General features: G+C 36.1%; 1 protein-coding gene across 6 annotated transcripts in view; it reads left to right on the top strand.

Moving 5' to 3' along the window:
* Map4k3 (mitogen-activated protein kinase kinase kinase kinase 3) overlaps positions 1 to 13892 on the top strand; it is a 188025-nt gene that overhangs the window by 42882 nt on the left and 131251 nt on the right. Inside the window, exon 1 of one of the 6 annotated variants that reach the window (XM_071601520.1) lies at positions 7102 to 7121. The exons of the other annotated variants lie outside the window; for them this stretch is intronic. Coding sequence (XP_071457621.1) covers positions 7110 to 7121 — 12 coding nt within the window. The 5' untranslated portion in view covers positions 7102 to 7109. Of the gene's footprint in view, positions 1 to 7101; positions 7122 to 13892 lie in introns of those variants that run through there. 6 annotated transcript variants of the gene reach the window in all.

Raw genomic sequence — 13892 nt, 5'->3', positions numbered from 1 at the left:
ATATAAGTTTTTTTTTTATTGGTTGTTCCAAACATTACAAAGCTCTTGACATATCATATTTCATACATTAGATTCAAGTGGGTTATGAACTCCCATTTTTACCCCAAATACAGATTGCAGAATCACATCGGTTACACATCCACATTTTTACATAATGCCATATTAGTGACTGTTGTATTCTGCTACCTTTCCTATCCTCAACTATCCCCCCTCCCCTCCCCTCCCATCTTCTCTCTCTACCCCATCTACTGTAATTCATTTCTCTCCTTGTTTATTTTCCCATTCCCCTCACAACCTCTTATATGTAATTTTGTATAACAATGAGGTTCTCCTTCCATTTCCATGCAATATCCCTTTTCTCTCCCTTTCCCTCCCACCTCATGTCTCTGTTTAATGTTAATCTTTTCCTCCTGCTCTTCCTCCCTGCTCTGTTCTTAGTTGCTCTCATTATATCAAAGAAGACATTTGGCATTTGTTTTTTAGGGATTGGCTAGCTTCACTTAGCATAATCTGCTCTAGTGCCATCCATTTCCCTGCAAATTCCATGATTTTGTCATTTTTTAGTGCTGCGTAATACTCCATGGTGTATAAATGCCACATTTTTTTTATCCATTCATCTATTGAAGGGCATCTGGGTTGGTTCCACAGTCTAGCTATTGTGAATTGTGCTGCTGTGAACATTGATGTAGCAGTATCCCTGTAGTATGCTCTTTTAAGGTCTTCAGGGAATAGTCCGAGAAGGGCAATAGCTGGGTCAAATGGTGGTTCCATTCCCAGCTTTCCAAGGAATCTCCATACTGCTTTCCAAATTGGCCGCACCAATTTGCAGTCCCACCAGCAATGTACAAGTGTACCCTTTTCCCCACATCCTCGCCAGCACTTGTTGTTTGACTTCAGAATGGCTGCCAATCTTACTGGAGTGAGATGGTATCTTAGGGTGGTTTTCATTTGCATTTCTCTGACTGCTAGAGATGGTGAGCATTTTTTCATGTACTTGTTGATTGATTGTATGTCCTCCTCTGAGAAGTGTCTATTCAGGTCCTTGGCCCATTTGTTGATTGGGTTATTTGTTAACTTATTGTCTAATATTTTTTGAGTTCTTTGTATACTCTGGATATTAGGGCTCTATCTGAAGTGTGAGGAGTAAAAATTTGTTCCCAGGATGTAGGCTCCCTATTTACCTCTCTTATTGTTTCTCTTGCTGAGAAAAAACTTTTTAGTTTAAGTAAGTCCCATTTGTAGATTCTTGTTATTAACTCTTGTGCTATGGGTGTCCTATTAAGGAATTTGGAGCCCGACCCCACAATATGTAGATCGGAGCCAACTTTTTCTTCTATCAGATGCAGAGTCTCTGATTTGATATCAAGCTCCTTGATCCATTATGAGTTAACTTTTGTGCATGGCGAGAGGAGTGGATTCAGTTTCATTTTGTTGCATATGGATTTCCAGTTTTCCCAACACCATTTGTTGAAGATGCTATCCTTCTTCCATTGCATGCTTTTAGCCTCTTTATCAAATATAAGATAGTTGTAACTTTGTGGATTAGTCTCTGTGTCCTCTATTCTGTACCATTGGTCCACCCGCCTGTTTTGGTACCAGTACCATGCTGTTTTTGTTACTATTGCTCTGTAATATAGTTTGAAGTTTGGTATCGCTATACCGCCTGATTCACACTTCCTGCTTAGAATTGCTTTTGCTATTCTGGGTCTTTTATTTTTCCAAATGAATTTCATGATTGCTTTATCTATTTCTACAAGAAATGCCGTTGGGATTTTGATTGGCATTGCATTAAACCCTATAGAGAACTTTTGGTAATATCGCCATTTTGATGATGTTAGTTCTGCCTATCCATGAACGGGGTATATTTTTCCATCTTCTAAGATCTTCTTCTACTTCTCTCTTTAGGGTTCTGTAGTTTTCATTGTATAAATCTTTCACCTCTTTTGATAGGTTGATTCCCAAGTATTTTATTTTTTTTTTGAGGATATTGTGAATGGAGTGTTTTTCCTCATTTCCGTTTCAGAAGTTTTGTCGCTGATATACAGAAATGCCTTTGATTTATGCGTGTTGAATTTATATCCTGCCACTTTGCTAAATTCACTTATTAGCTCTAGTAGTTTCTTTGTAGACCCTTTTGGGTCTGTTAGATATATTATCATATCATCCGCAAATAGTGATAATTTAAGTTCTTCTTTTCCTATTTTTATGCCTTTAATTTCTTTCATCTGTCTAATTGCTCTGGCCAGTGTTTTGAGAACTATATTGAATAGAAGTGGTGATAGAGGGCATCCCTGTGTTGTTCCAGATTTTAGAGGGAATGCCTTCAATTTTTCTCCATCAGAATGATGGTAGCCTGAGTTTTAGCATAGATAGCTTTTACAATGTTGAGGTATGTTCCTGTTATCCCTAGTTTTTCTAATGTTTTGAACATAAAGGGGTGCTGTACTTTGTCGAATGCTTTTTCTGCGTCTATTGAGATGATCATATGGTTCTTATCTTTAAGTCTATTGATGTGGTGAATAACATTTATTGATTTCCGTATATTGAACCATCCTTGCATCTCAGGGATGAATCCTACTTGATCATGGTGCACAATTTTTTTGATGTGTTTTTGTATCCGATTCGCCAGAATTTTATTGAGGATTTTTGCATCTATGTTCATTAGAGATATTGGTCTATAGTTTTCTTTCTTTGAGGTGTCTTTGTCTGGTTTCGGAATCAGGGTGATGTTCGCCTAATAGAATGAATTTGGAAGAGCTCCCTCTTTTTCTATTTCCTGAAATAACTTGAAAAGTATTGGTATTAATTCTTCTTTAAAGGTTTTGTAAAACTCCGCTGTATACCCATCCGGTCCTGGGCTTTTCTTGGTTGGTAGTCTTTTGATTGCTTCTTCTATTTCATCCATTGATATTGGTCTGTTCAAATTGTGTGTATCCTCCTGACTCAGTCTGGGCAAATCATATGACTTAAGAAATTTATCGATGTCTTCACTATCTTCTGTTTTATTGGAATATAGGTTTTCAAAATAATGTCTAATTGTCTTCTGTATTTCTGTAGCATCTGTTGTGATGTTGCCTTTTTCATCCCGTATGTTAGTAATTTGAGTTCTCTCTCTTCTTCTCTTCGTTAGCATGGCTAAGGGTCTGCCGATCTTATTTATTTTTTCGAAGAACCAACTTTTAGTTTTGTCAATTTTTTCAATAGTTTCTTTTGTTTCAATTTCGTTGATTTCCGCTCTGATTTTAATTATTTCTTGCCTTCTGCTACATTTGCTGTTGTTTTGCTCCTCCTTTTCTAGGGCTTTGAGATGAAGTGTGAGCTCATTTATTTGTTGTTTTTTTCTTTTTTTTTTTTTGAGGAATGACCTCAAGGTGATGAATTTCCCTCTTAAAACTGCTTTCATTGTGTCCCATAGATTCCGATATGTTGTGTCTGTATTTTCATTTATCTCTAAGAATTTTTTGATTTCCTCCTTTATGTCTTCTGTAACCCATTGATCATTCAGTAACATATTGTTCATTTTCCATGTGATGTAGGATTTTTCCTTCCTTCTTTTATCATTGATTTCCAGTTTCATTCCATTATGATCAGATAAAATGCATGGTATTATCTCCACCCCTTTATATTTACTGAGGGTTGCCCTGTGGCATAATATATGGTCTATTTTTGAGAAGGATCCATGTGCTGCTGAGAAAAAAATATATCCACTTGATGATGGTTGATATATTCTATATATGTCAGTTAAGTCTAGGTTGTTGATTGTGATATTGAGTTCTATAGTTTCTTTATTCAGCTTTTGTTTGGAGGATCTGTCCAATTGTGAGAGAGATGTGTTGAAGTCACCCATAATTATTGTGTTGTGGTCTATTTGATTCTTGAACTTGAGGAGAATTTGTTTTATGAACGTCGCAGCACCATTATTTGGTGCATAAATATTGATAATTGTTATGTCTTGTTGGTGAATGGTTCCTTTTAACAGTATATAATGTCCTTCCTTATCCCTTTTGATTAACTTAGTCTTGAAGTCGATTTTATTCGATATGAGGATGGCCACCCCTGCTTGCTTACGAGGACCGTGTGCGTGGTATATTTTTTCCCAACCTTTCACCTTCAGCCTGTGTATGTCTTTTCCAATCAGATGTGTCTCCTGGAGGCAGCATATTGTTGGATTTGTTTTTTTAATCCATGTTACCAGCCTATGTCACTTTATTGGAGAGTTTAAGCCATTAACGTTTAGAGTTACTATTGATATATGGTTTGTACTTCCAGCCATGTTTGATTATTTATCTTTTTTTTTAAATTTAGTTTGTTTCTCCATGATTAGCTTTCCCCCTGCCCTCTGTCTTTACTGAGGCACTTCCCACTGATGGTTTTGGTTATTGTTTTTCATTTCTTCCTCATGTAGTGTTTTGCTCAAGAAGCTTTGCAATGCTGGTTTTCTGGCTGCAAATTCTTTTAACTTTTGTTTATCATGAAAGATTTTTATTTCGTTGTCGTACCTGAAGCTTAATTTTGCTGGATACAGAATTCTTGGTTGGCATCCATTGTCTTTCAGTGTTTGAAATAAGTTGTTCCAGGATCTTCTCGCTTTCAGCGTCTGTGATGAAAAATCCATTGTTAACCTTATTGGTTTACCCCTGAATGTAATCTGCCTCCTTTCTCTTGTAGCTTTTAATATTTTCTGTTTGTTCTGTATATTGGATATCTTCATAACAATGTGTCTTGGCATTGGTCTATTGTGATTTTGCATGCTCGGTGTCCTGTATGCATCTACAATTTGTATATCCGTTTCCTTTTTTATTTCTGGAAAGTTTTCTGTAATTATTTCATTCAGCAGGTTACTCATTCCCTTGGTTTGAATCTCTATACCTTCCTCTATCCTGATGACTCTTAAGTTTGTTTTTTTTTATGTTATCCCATATCTCTTGGATGTTTTTCTCGTGATTTTTTACCAGCCTTTCTGAGTTGGTTAGACTCTTTTCAAGATGATATATTTTGTCTTCATTATTTGACGTTCTGTCTTCTACTTGCTCCACTCTGTTAGCGATACTCTCATTTGAGTTTTTAATTTGGTTTATAGTTTCCTTCATTTCTAGAATTATTGTTTGATTTTTTTTATAATCTCTATCTCCTGATAAAGATGCTTAACTTCTTCTTTTATCTGTTTATGTAATTCATTTTCAATGTGTTCTTTCACTGTTTGAATTTGCTGTCTCATATCCTTAAGGTTCCATTCCATCTGTCTAAGGTATTCCTTGAGTTCTTTATTTGACCATTTTTCTGATGACTCTAGGTCCTCCTGAATATTTAGGGTGTCCTGCATTGTTTGTACTCCTATTTTTCCTTGCTTTTTCATGCTGCTCATGTTGCTTCTTGTTCTGTTTGACTGCTGAGTTACTGTTTACTCCTATAAATTTATTTGATGCTTGGGAGGAAAGGTATTAGAAGGGAAGGGAAGAAGTCACTAAAGAGAATGAGAGTAAGCAGGTAGAATTCAAGGAAGGGGGAATAAGAAAATTGAAAATACAAAAGAAAAAAAATAGAAAATAAAAAAAGAAACAAAATTTAAAAAAAAAATTAAAATTAAAAAAAATTTAAAAAACAACAAAAAAAATGAAAATGAAAAAAAAACCCCAAATTAAAAAAAAATTAATAAATGCAGTCTTAGAGTTTGATTAACTTCTCTTCCAGTAGGTGGAGCTGTGCCCGCCGGGCCAAGCTTCTCCTCTCAATACACGGGAACCAATCACTGTGCAGCAGCTCCTCCTCCCAGACGGGGGCGGGTCTCCAATCCTGAGTGCCTAGGGCCTTCTCTTGTGTCTAGTCACTTCCCCACTTTTCCTCAAGCCAGGCCCCGCTCACCGGTGATGCTCACCACAATACTGGCTACACGCCAGGTCTGCTGCTCCCGGGAGCCCTGTTTTCATGAACGACTGGGCACACTCTCCCTGTTTGCCATTCCCTCAGACCCTAAGTTTGTAGAGCTTAGGGCTGAGAACCCTCAGCGAATTTTGCTTGCCCTCCGGTAGCCATGCCCCCGGTAGCTGGTGCAAGAGACCTCAGTTGTCAGCACTGGTGGGAGCGGTAGCCGGGAGTTCCGCGCCGCGGGTCCTGCGCCACTCCTGATTCCCTCGGTCTGGCTATCGCGCTCACGGGAGAGCTGGGAGGTGCCCTTAAGGTTTCCCCGCTGTGTGGAGAGGGAAGGCTAGGGGGTTACACACCTGTCGCCGCTGGTTTCAATGAAGTTATCTCCTCCGCCGCATTCTGGTGATGTCAGTTCTCTGCCATGGTGGTATCCCATGCAAATGACGACAGTTCGTTTCCGTTTGCCGGGTGACCAATGCAATGGGTGGGTCCTGACTGGCTCTCCCAAGCCCCGTTTCAATCCTGTGGCCACTGCCTGTGAAGGCTCGGTTGGCATTTACCTCCGTAGGTTCAGAAGGGCCTACCAGTTGTTTCAGCGGGATCGTTTAGTGTTGAGTCATAGCAGATTGTCTGCGAGAAGCAGGCGAACGGGAGCTTGAATTCAGCCGATCCGGGCTTGGTGTGTCTTCTGAGAGGCCCAGACTGTTTGCCCCAGATCCATGTCAGGTCAGCATTGCCTAGTGATCCTGAGCAAACTGCATTTAGACGGTTTACGACTCCCTATGCCCGCGCAGCTGAACAGGTCAGAGACTTGATCTCTCCGCGCCCGCCGCCATGTTGGATCTCCTAAGTTCTTGATAATTGGCAAATATGATATTTTTGAAGGCTGTAGAGTATTTTTTTTAAAAATATTTTATTTTTTATTTTTTAGTTTTAGGCGGACACAACATCTTTGTTTGTATGTGGTGCTGAGGATCGAACCCGGGCTGCACGCATGCCAGGCGAGCGTGCTACCGCTTGAGCCACATCCCCAGCCCCGGCTGTAGAGTATTTTGAAATCATTAAATATTATGTTTTTAAGCCCCTACAGTGTTCATACCCATAAAGGAGATTGCTGATTTTCATCTACTTCCCACTAGGAATTCTTGCTTGAATGGAAATGGGAAAAAGAAAAAAAGAAAATCATTGAAAGAGCCTGGTTGTCAGCATTGCAGAATTCTCAAAGGGGCAGACCCTAATCTGAAATGAGTGTTCTGGTAAAGTCCCATAAGCATTCTGTCACTCTCATATGAGTAGTTGTTTGCCTTAATATATTGAATCTTTAAATATGCTTACTTTGAAATGCCAAAAATACTAACTGAAAAATACATGTAAAATACATGTGGTTTAGCAGAGTTGCATGTTCTCATATAAATCTTACCCTTTTTCAATTAGAAGTCTTAGGCATTCTCTTACATGTTTTCATGGAAAACAATAAAACTGAAGTCATTGTGCTTTCATTTGGTTCTTTGCCTGATATGACACTGTACAGCTTTCAAGAGATTCAGAATCTGCCAGTACTTTGAATAATTTAACTTAAATTGTAGATTAACTAACTACCTCATCAGTTTCTCCTGTTCAGTTGAGCATAAATTGCAACAGTTGTGCATAAATTGCAACTGCTTTTAGAAGTCACTAGCACAAATTTCATACAATTTTGCTTTTTTTTCTCCCTCTAATAATGCATGCTTTTAAGAATTTAAACAACCAACTTGGTGCAGTGGCAAGCCTGTAATCCCAGTGGCTCGGGAGGCTGAAGCAGGAGAATTGAAAATTCTCAAAGCCAGCCTCAGCAACTTAGTGAGACTCTGTCTCAAAAATAAAAAGGGCTGGGGATGTGGCTCAGTGGTTAAGTGTCTCTGGGTGCAATCCCTAGTACCAAACAAAACAAAACAAACAAACAAACAAACAAAAAATCCACAACCAAAAAACTGGGAGTCTCTTCCTTCTACCTCTCCTTTCCCTACTACTTGCATATATCCACAGGTTACTGGTATGTATCCTTTTATGTGAGTTTTCATATTGTATGTGTGTGTTTGTGTGTGTGTGTGTGTGTGTGTATGTATGTATATATAGTTATTTACATATATATAGTTATTTTCAATGCTATATATACTACATACCTCACATATATATGTGTATATATATACATATATAGTTATTTTTAATGCTATATCATTGTGCAACTTGTGCTTTTGCTTTAATAGCATGTTACAGAAATCTCATTTTATTAGTACACATGGCTGTACTTCATATGGTATTTCCTTGTATGAATTTATCATAATTTTATTTGGATGTTTTCCTAAATTCCTTTTATTATAAACATTATTGCAGCAAATACAGAAGCATATTTTTGCACATTTTTTAGAATGAATAGATTGTTAGAAGTGAAGCTGTTGGGTTAAAGATTTTGTTTTATAAAGTGTTGATACTAAAAATTGATATTTTAATAATTGTTGGTCTAGTTTATATCCCCATCATGAATATATGAAGATAGCCACTTTTTATATTTTCCTGTTCTTTAATGTTCTTCATTCATTTGAAGTTTGTCAGATCAATACACCAAAAAATGTATTTTAATGTTTTAACTTATTTGTAGTTCTTATATAAACTGTTACTTAGTGTCATCTTTTACTTGTATTTTTTGGTACTAGGCATTGAACCCAGGGGCACTCTACTACTGAGATATAGCCCCAGTACTGAAGTTGCTTAGAGTCTTGCTAAGTTGCTGAGGCTGGCCTTGAACTTGTGATTCACCTGCCTCAGCCTCCTGAGGCTTTAGGATTTACAGGCATGTGCTATCACACCTGACTATCCATTTTCTAGTTATTTCTTTTGGCACAGGGAATCTATAATTATGTTGCTGTTTTTCTGTTGAAATCTTTCACTCAATGATTATCAAAATGCAACAGATTTTCTTATAATATTTTATTAATATTGTCTTTTATATTTAAGTCTTATAACACCTGAATTTTTTTGTGTAGCATCAGATAGGAGTCTAACCCTTCTTTCTCCATATTAAGTGTTCTAAAAGTGTATTCACAGTGATTTAAGTTGCTGTTTTTACATATTCTAAATTTGAATGCCATTGATCCATTTTGTCTATTCCTCCAACAGATACACATTTTTCTAATGATTGGTGACTTTCAGTTTTTTAGAAGCATTTCTTGGTTAATCACACACATTTTCACTTCCAGATGTTTTTAAAATGCTCTTGGCATGTTTCTAGAGAATATTTACAATTTGTATGACAGATATCATACCTTTAACTGTGTTTGGCAGTTTCTGAACATAACACCTTTGAAGGCCCAGGTACTCCAAGCCTTCTCAGACTGTTTACTGGGGCTGTCACTGCCTCTGACCTTTGAGGTCTGCCACTCTGTTCTCTTTTGACTGCTTGCCCTCCCAGGCCCCCTACCACCAGCATACTCACTCTATTTGCTTGTGGCCTCTGCTTTTCAGCTTTTGTGAATAGCAGTTAATCTTCTATAGATCTCACTGGACATAATGCGTCATGATTTTAGGTTTCCTATTATTCAGTCCCTTCATTGCTGTTGGCTGCTTATGGTTTACTTCACAAATGCCAAACCAACCTCATCTTTTAAATCATGCATTTGGAGCTAGTATTTCATTTCATTTGCTCAGATTTACAGAAAGTCTGTTTTCCTAACAAGTAAGGTATTACTGAATAGTTATTATAATACTGTATTTCTGTTGTGCACACTTGAGGTAAAGTACTTTGTCACCGTTGCCCCTAACCCTCCTGCTAAGTCTACTTAAATGTTGTATTAGGATGTACTATGTCAACATGATCAGCATGTTCTTAATTAACTGGTGCTATTACACTGGTTGTTTCTCTTGGATAACTATAAGTTTTTCTTTCTTTCTTTCTTTTCCAATTGTGACTAAAATTTTTAAAGCTTTCAGTTTATATAAAATGGAGTGGAAACATGTTTGGAAAACCATAAAAAATGAGCTATATTTAAAAACTGTCAGATGACAGTTTGATTTATAGAAAATAAATATTTGATTTATAGCAAATAAATATTTCCATAGTTTTATTGATTATAAAATAAGGATATTTCCATAACTGATTGTTTCCTGGTAAATGTGTGACCAGCAGCATTAAATTTTTATTAAAATGAAAGAAATCTCTGATATTTAGGTGCTTTTTCTCCCTCCCTCTCATCTTCTTTTCTCCTAGTTTGAATTTTATTCAACTTTCCTATTTCAGGGTGGGGTAGCTTCTTCCAGAGGAGCATATACCCTTTTATAATTTGATTTTTTTTTTTAACCAAGAAAATACCCTCTATGTGCTTCTTTTCTCTTGTTTCTCCTTTTTATCTTCCCCTTTCCTCTTTCTTTCCATTATTGACTATGCATCACCACTTATCAGTTAAGGATAAAATAAATTTATTTACTTTCTGACGTTACTTTATTGACACCCTAAACCTCTACTCCAATTTTTCCCTCCCAGCACTGGGGATTGAACCTAGAGACACTTAACCACTAAGCTGTGTCCCAAGACTTTTTTTTTTTTTTCCTTAAATTTCCCAGGTTGGCTTTGAACTTGGCAGTCTTCCTGCCTTGGCCTCCTGAGTTGCTGAGATTGATTACAGGTGCAACACTGTACCCAGCTCTGGCTTCCACTTTTGATTTTTGAGAACAAAAATAAGTAAGTGCACTATACAACATTATATATTCATCAGTTTATATTTCTAAAATATAATTTTAATTTTTTCTTTTATGAAATTATTATTTGTTTTACATAAACCTTCATCTTATGAGACAATGATGAAGATTCTGCTTTTTTTCCCCAAGGTGCTACAGATGGAACCAAGGGCTTTATGCATGTCAGGCCAGTTCTTTACTATGAGCCACATCCTCAGCCCCTTAGATGCTTTTTTTTTTTAAAATACAATTATTGTTTTTACTTAACACACATAGTACATTTTAAGCAAATTAATATAGACTTCTTAATATTTTTCCAGTTTATGTCCTATTTTGAGTCACACTTACTGAGTTACCATGGTAGAAAACAAAAGGTAAAAAAGTTTCACCCTTCACTCTTGGCTTTGGATATACACTGAAATTGTTTAAACTTTTAAATAAAAGTGTTTTTCTGATTATGAAAATATTTACTTACCTTTATTTAGGAAACAACATTAAAATGATAATAGACATTACCTATCTTGCTGCATATTTAAAATGGGAATTTGTGCATTTATGTATGATTAATAATAAAATATAGTTGATAATTTATTGATCACTTAGTATCTGCCTGAACTATTCTGAGCTCTTTTTAAGTACTGACTGATTCAGCCTTCATAACAGCCTTCTGGGGTAATTTACCTCATTATCTCCAGTTTGTATAAGGGAACTAGCATGTGAATAAGGAATTTGCCCACTGTTATACATCTAATACATGTATTGTGTGTTCATAATAAATGATGGAGCAGGATTTAAACAGTATACACTCACTACCACATATTGCCTTTGTATGTGTTGATGTTCACATGTATACCATCTTGCCTGCTTACCTATTTATTTCAGGGGAGGAAGTGCTTCTAAAGAATAAGTAAAGAATGACTAAGTAAAGCAGAGAAAAATCTTAATCTTTTAATTTACATATAGTTTTTTCTTAATACCTCGGGGATTCAACATGGATACTCAAATCTGCAGATTCTCAAATATCTTACAAAAATAGTCTCATAATTGCGTAAACTTATGCACATACCCTTTAGATCATCTCTAAATTACTTAAAATTACTATGTCACTTATAATGTCTATAAGTTGTAAAATTTGGTTGTTATACTGTACTGTTAAGGGAATACTAACAAGAAATAGTCTGGACAAATTAACAAGGGCCACATTGTATTTGCTAATTAAATTGCTGTATTTCTGCTGTACTTCAGGAGTCCAGAACAGTCCTCAAAGGAAGGACCATAATGGAATGGACCATTTGTCTCCAGCAGTGCTGGACTTGGAGGCCACCTGGTACTAAGACCGCTTATTCTCAGATAACTTATGAAAGAACCCGGCCAGATGGACAGGAGGGGGAAAAAAAAGAGCAAATTTTGGGAAAAGAAATAGAATCAGCTCAGAGAATATGATAGGGAGAACATATTTATGAGGCCAAAGACAAGATGAGAGAGGCATAGCAGCAGTTAGAGACCCAGTAACTTGAACTGATCTCACTGGAGATAGCAGACTATTTTTAGGTATCATATTTTGATGCAAGAACTTGTGGCCCTTGTTAATTTTTGCTCTGGAGGACAACAACCTAGAATAATAGAATTTTATCCATTTCTCTCTATCCCCATTCAGTTACTTTGGTTCTGGCTGTCTTCATCTAAGGCCTAGTCTAGATCAGTGTGTCCTTGGAATTTGTACTGCCTTTCCCTGCCCCTCAGGTTGTCGTCCCCTGAGATTACATATTGAAGTAAATGGCCAGCAGTAACAAGCAAATGAGATGCTGTTAAAAGATGTTGGAAACAGGAGAAACATGAAAAAAGAATGGTATTATTCATATTGATCTTTTGTAATGGGTAAATTTTTAGTGAAAAAAGAAGTAATAGTAGAAAAAATTTATTTTATACCGTATACTTAATACACAGAAAAAACTATTTCAAAATATTTTTCATAGTAGTGCTTCATCAGTGATACTGAAAGACATGATGAAGCTAAGTTAATCTGTCTTATAAATATATTTAACTTACTGTGGAATTTTATATCATGGAAAAACATATGTATGTCCTTCTCATTTCATTGATTTTAATAAAAGATATATATCCAGCCCTGAAGTGTAGGCACATGTTCCATTAATTTTTTCTTTTATCCCCAATGTAAATGTGATTTTAAGTTAAATGAAATTTGCTGCTATATAACTTTATTTTGAAATAACTTATTGCAAAAAAATGGGATTCTGAAATTTATAGGTGCTAAGGCATCCCTCTTCTCCCTCCCCAACAACCCAGATTTTATTTGCAGGCAATATGTTCCTAGATCCCTAGTGGATGTCTGAAACCTTGGGTCATAGAAAACCCTATATATACTGTTTTTCCTTAATGTACATACCTATGATAAGCTTTAATTTATATATTGGGTACAGTAAGAGACTAACAACTATAACCATAATAGAATAGTTACAACAATCTGCTATAAAAAAGTTAAAATTTATAAATTCATTATTTCTAGAATTTTCCATTTAACATTTTCTCACCAAAGTTGACTACAGGTAACTGAAACCACTGAAAGTGAATCTGTGGATAAGTGGGGAAGTATGGGTATTCCTTTGTTAAGGTTGAAATTACCTTAAATAGAAGACTTCTAATGGGACAAAGATCTTATTGGGTAGAATATCTTGTTTTAGTACTATTATACTTAATCTGAACCTCTAGTTGTCCACATAAGTAAGTATTCAGTTTATTTTTACATATTAGCCTCCAGTTTTCACACTTTTAGTTTTTATTCACTGTATTAATAGGTGAAGCCCTCGGTGATTTAATTAAAATTCATTTCTAACATGCTTACTTATTGTTTCTCTAACTTCGAACAAATTAGGAGGTGAGGGTGGATTTAAGCATCAGGCTGACAGTAAGAATTAACCACTCACAACCTGATAAGAGACAGGGAGAAAACTCAAATCTTTCAAATTAAATAAGCAGAACAGCCTGTACTTATTTAGAGAAGTGATTCTTAACCTATGAGTTAGGAACATCTCTGAGGAATCCAATGGAAGCTTGTAGTCTTTCTTCTCACATGTGTAAACATGGTTCTTGGGCTTGCTGCAGCCCAGTCTTGGGCCCCAGGTTAAAAACCTATGGTACAGACAAATAGCGTTACATCCTCAGTAGCCTTTAAGTTCATCACCTCAAGACAATTAATAGGTAATCGATGCAGTTGGCAATATTGATGTAGCTGGGAATGTTAAATTTTATACCGTATACTTAATAAATACACAGTATTTTTAAAATTAAAATATTGT

Source organism: Marmota flaviventris, chromosome 14 (genome assembly GCF_047511675.1).
Source record: "Marmota flaviventris isolate mMarFla1 chromosome 14, mMarFla1.hap1, whole genome shotgun sequence".
NCBI lineage: Eukaryota > Metazoa > Chordata > Mammalia > Rodentia > Sciuridae > Marmota > Marmota flaviventris.
This window is presented reverse-complemented; position numbering and strand designations above follow the sequence as displayed.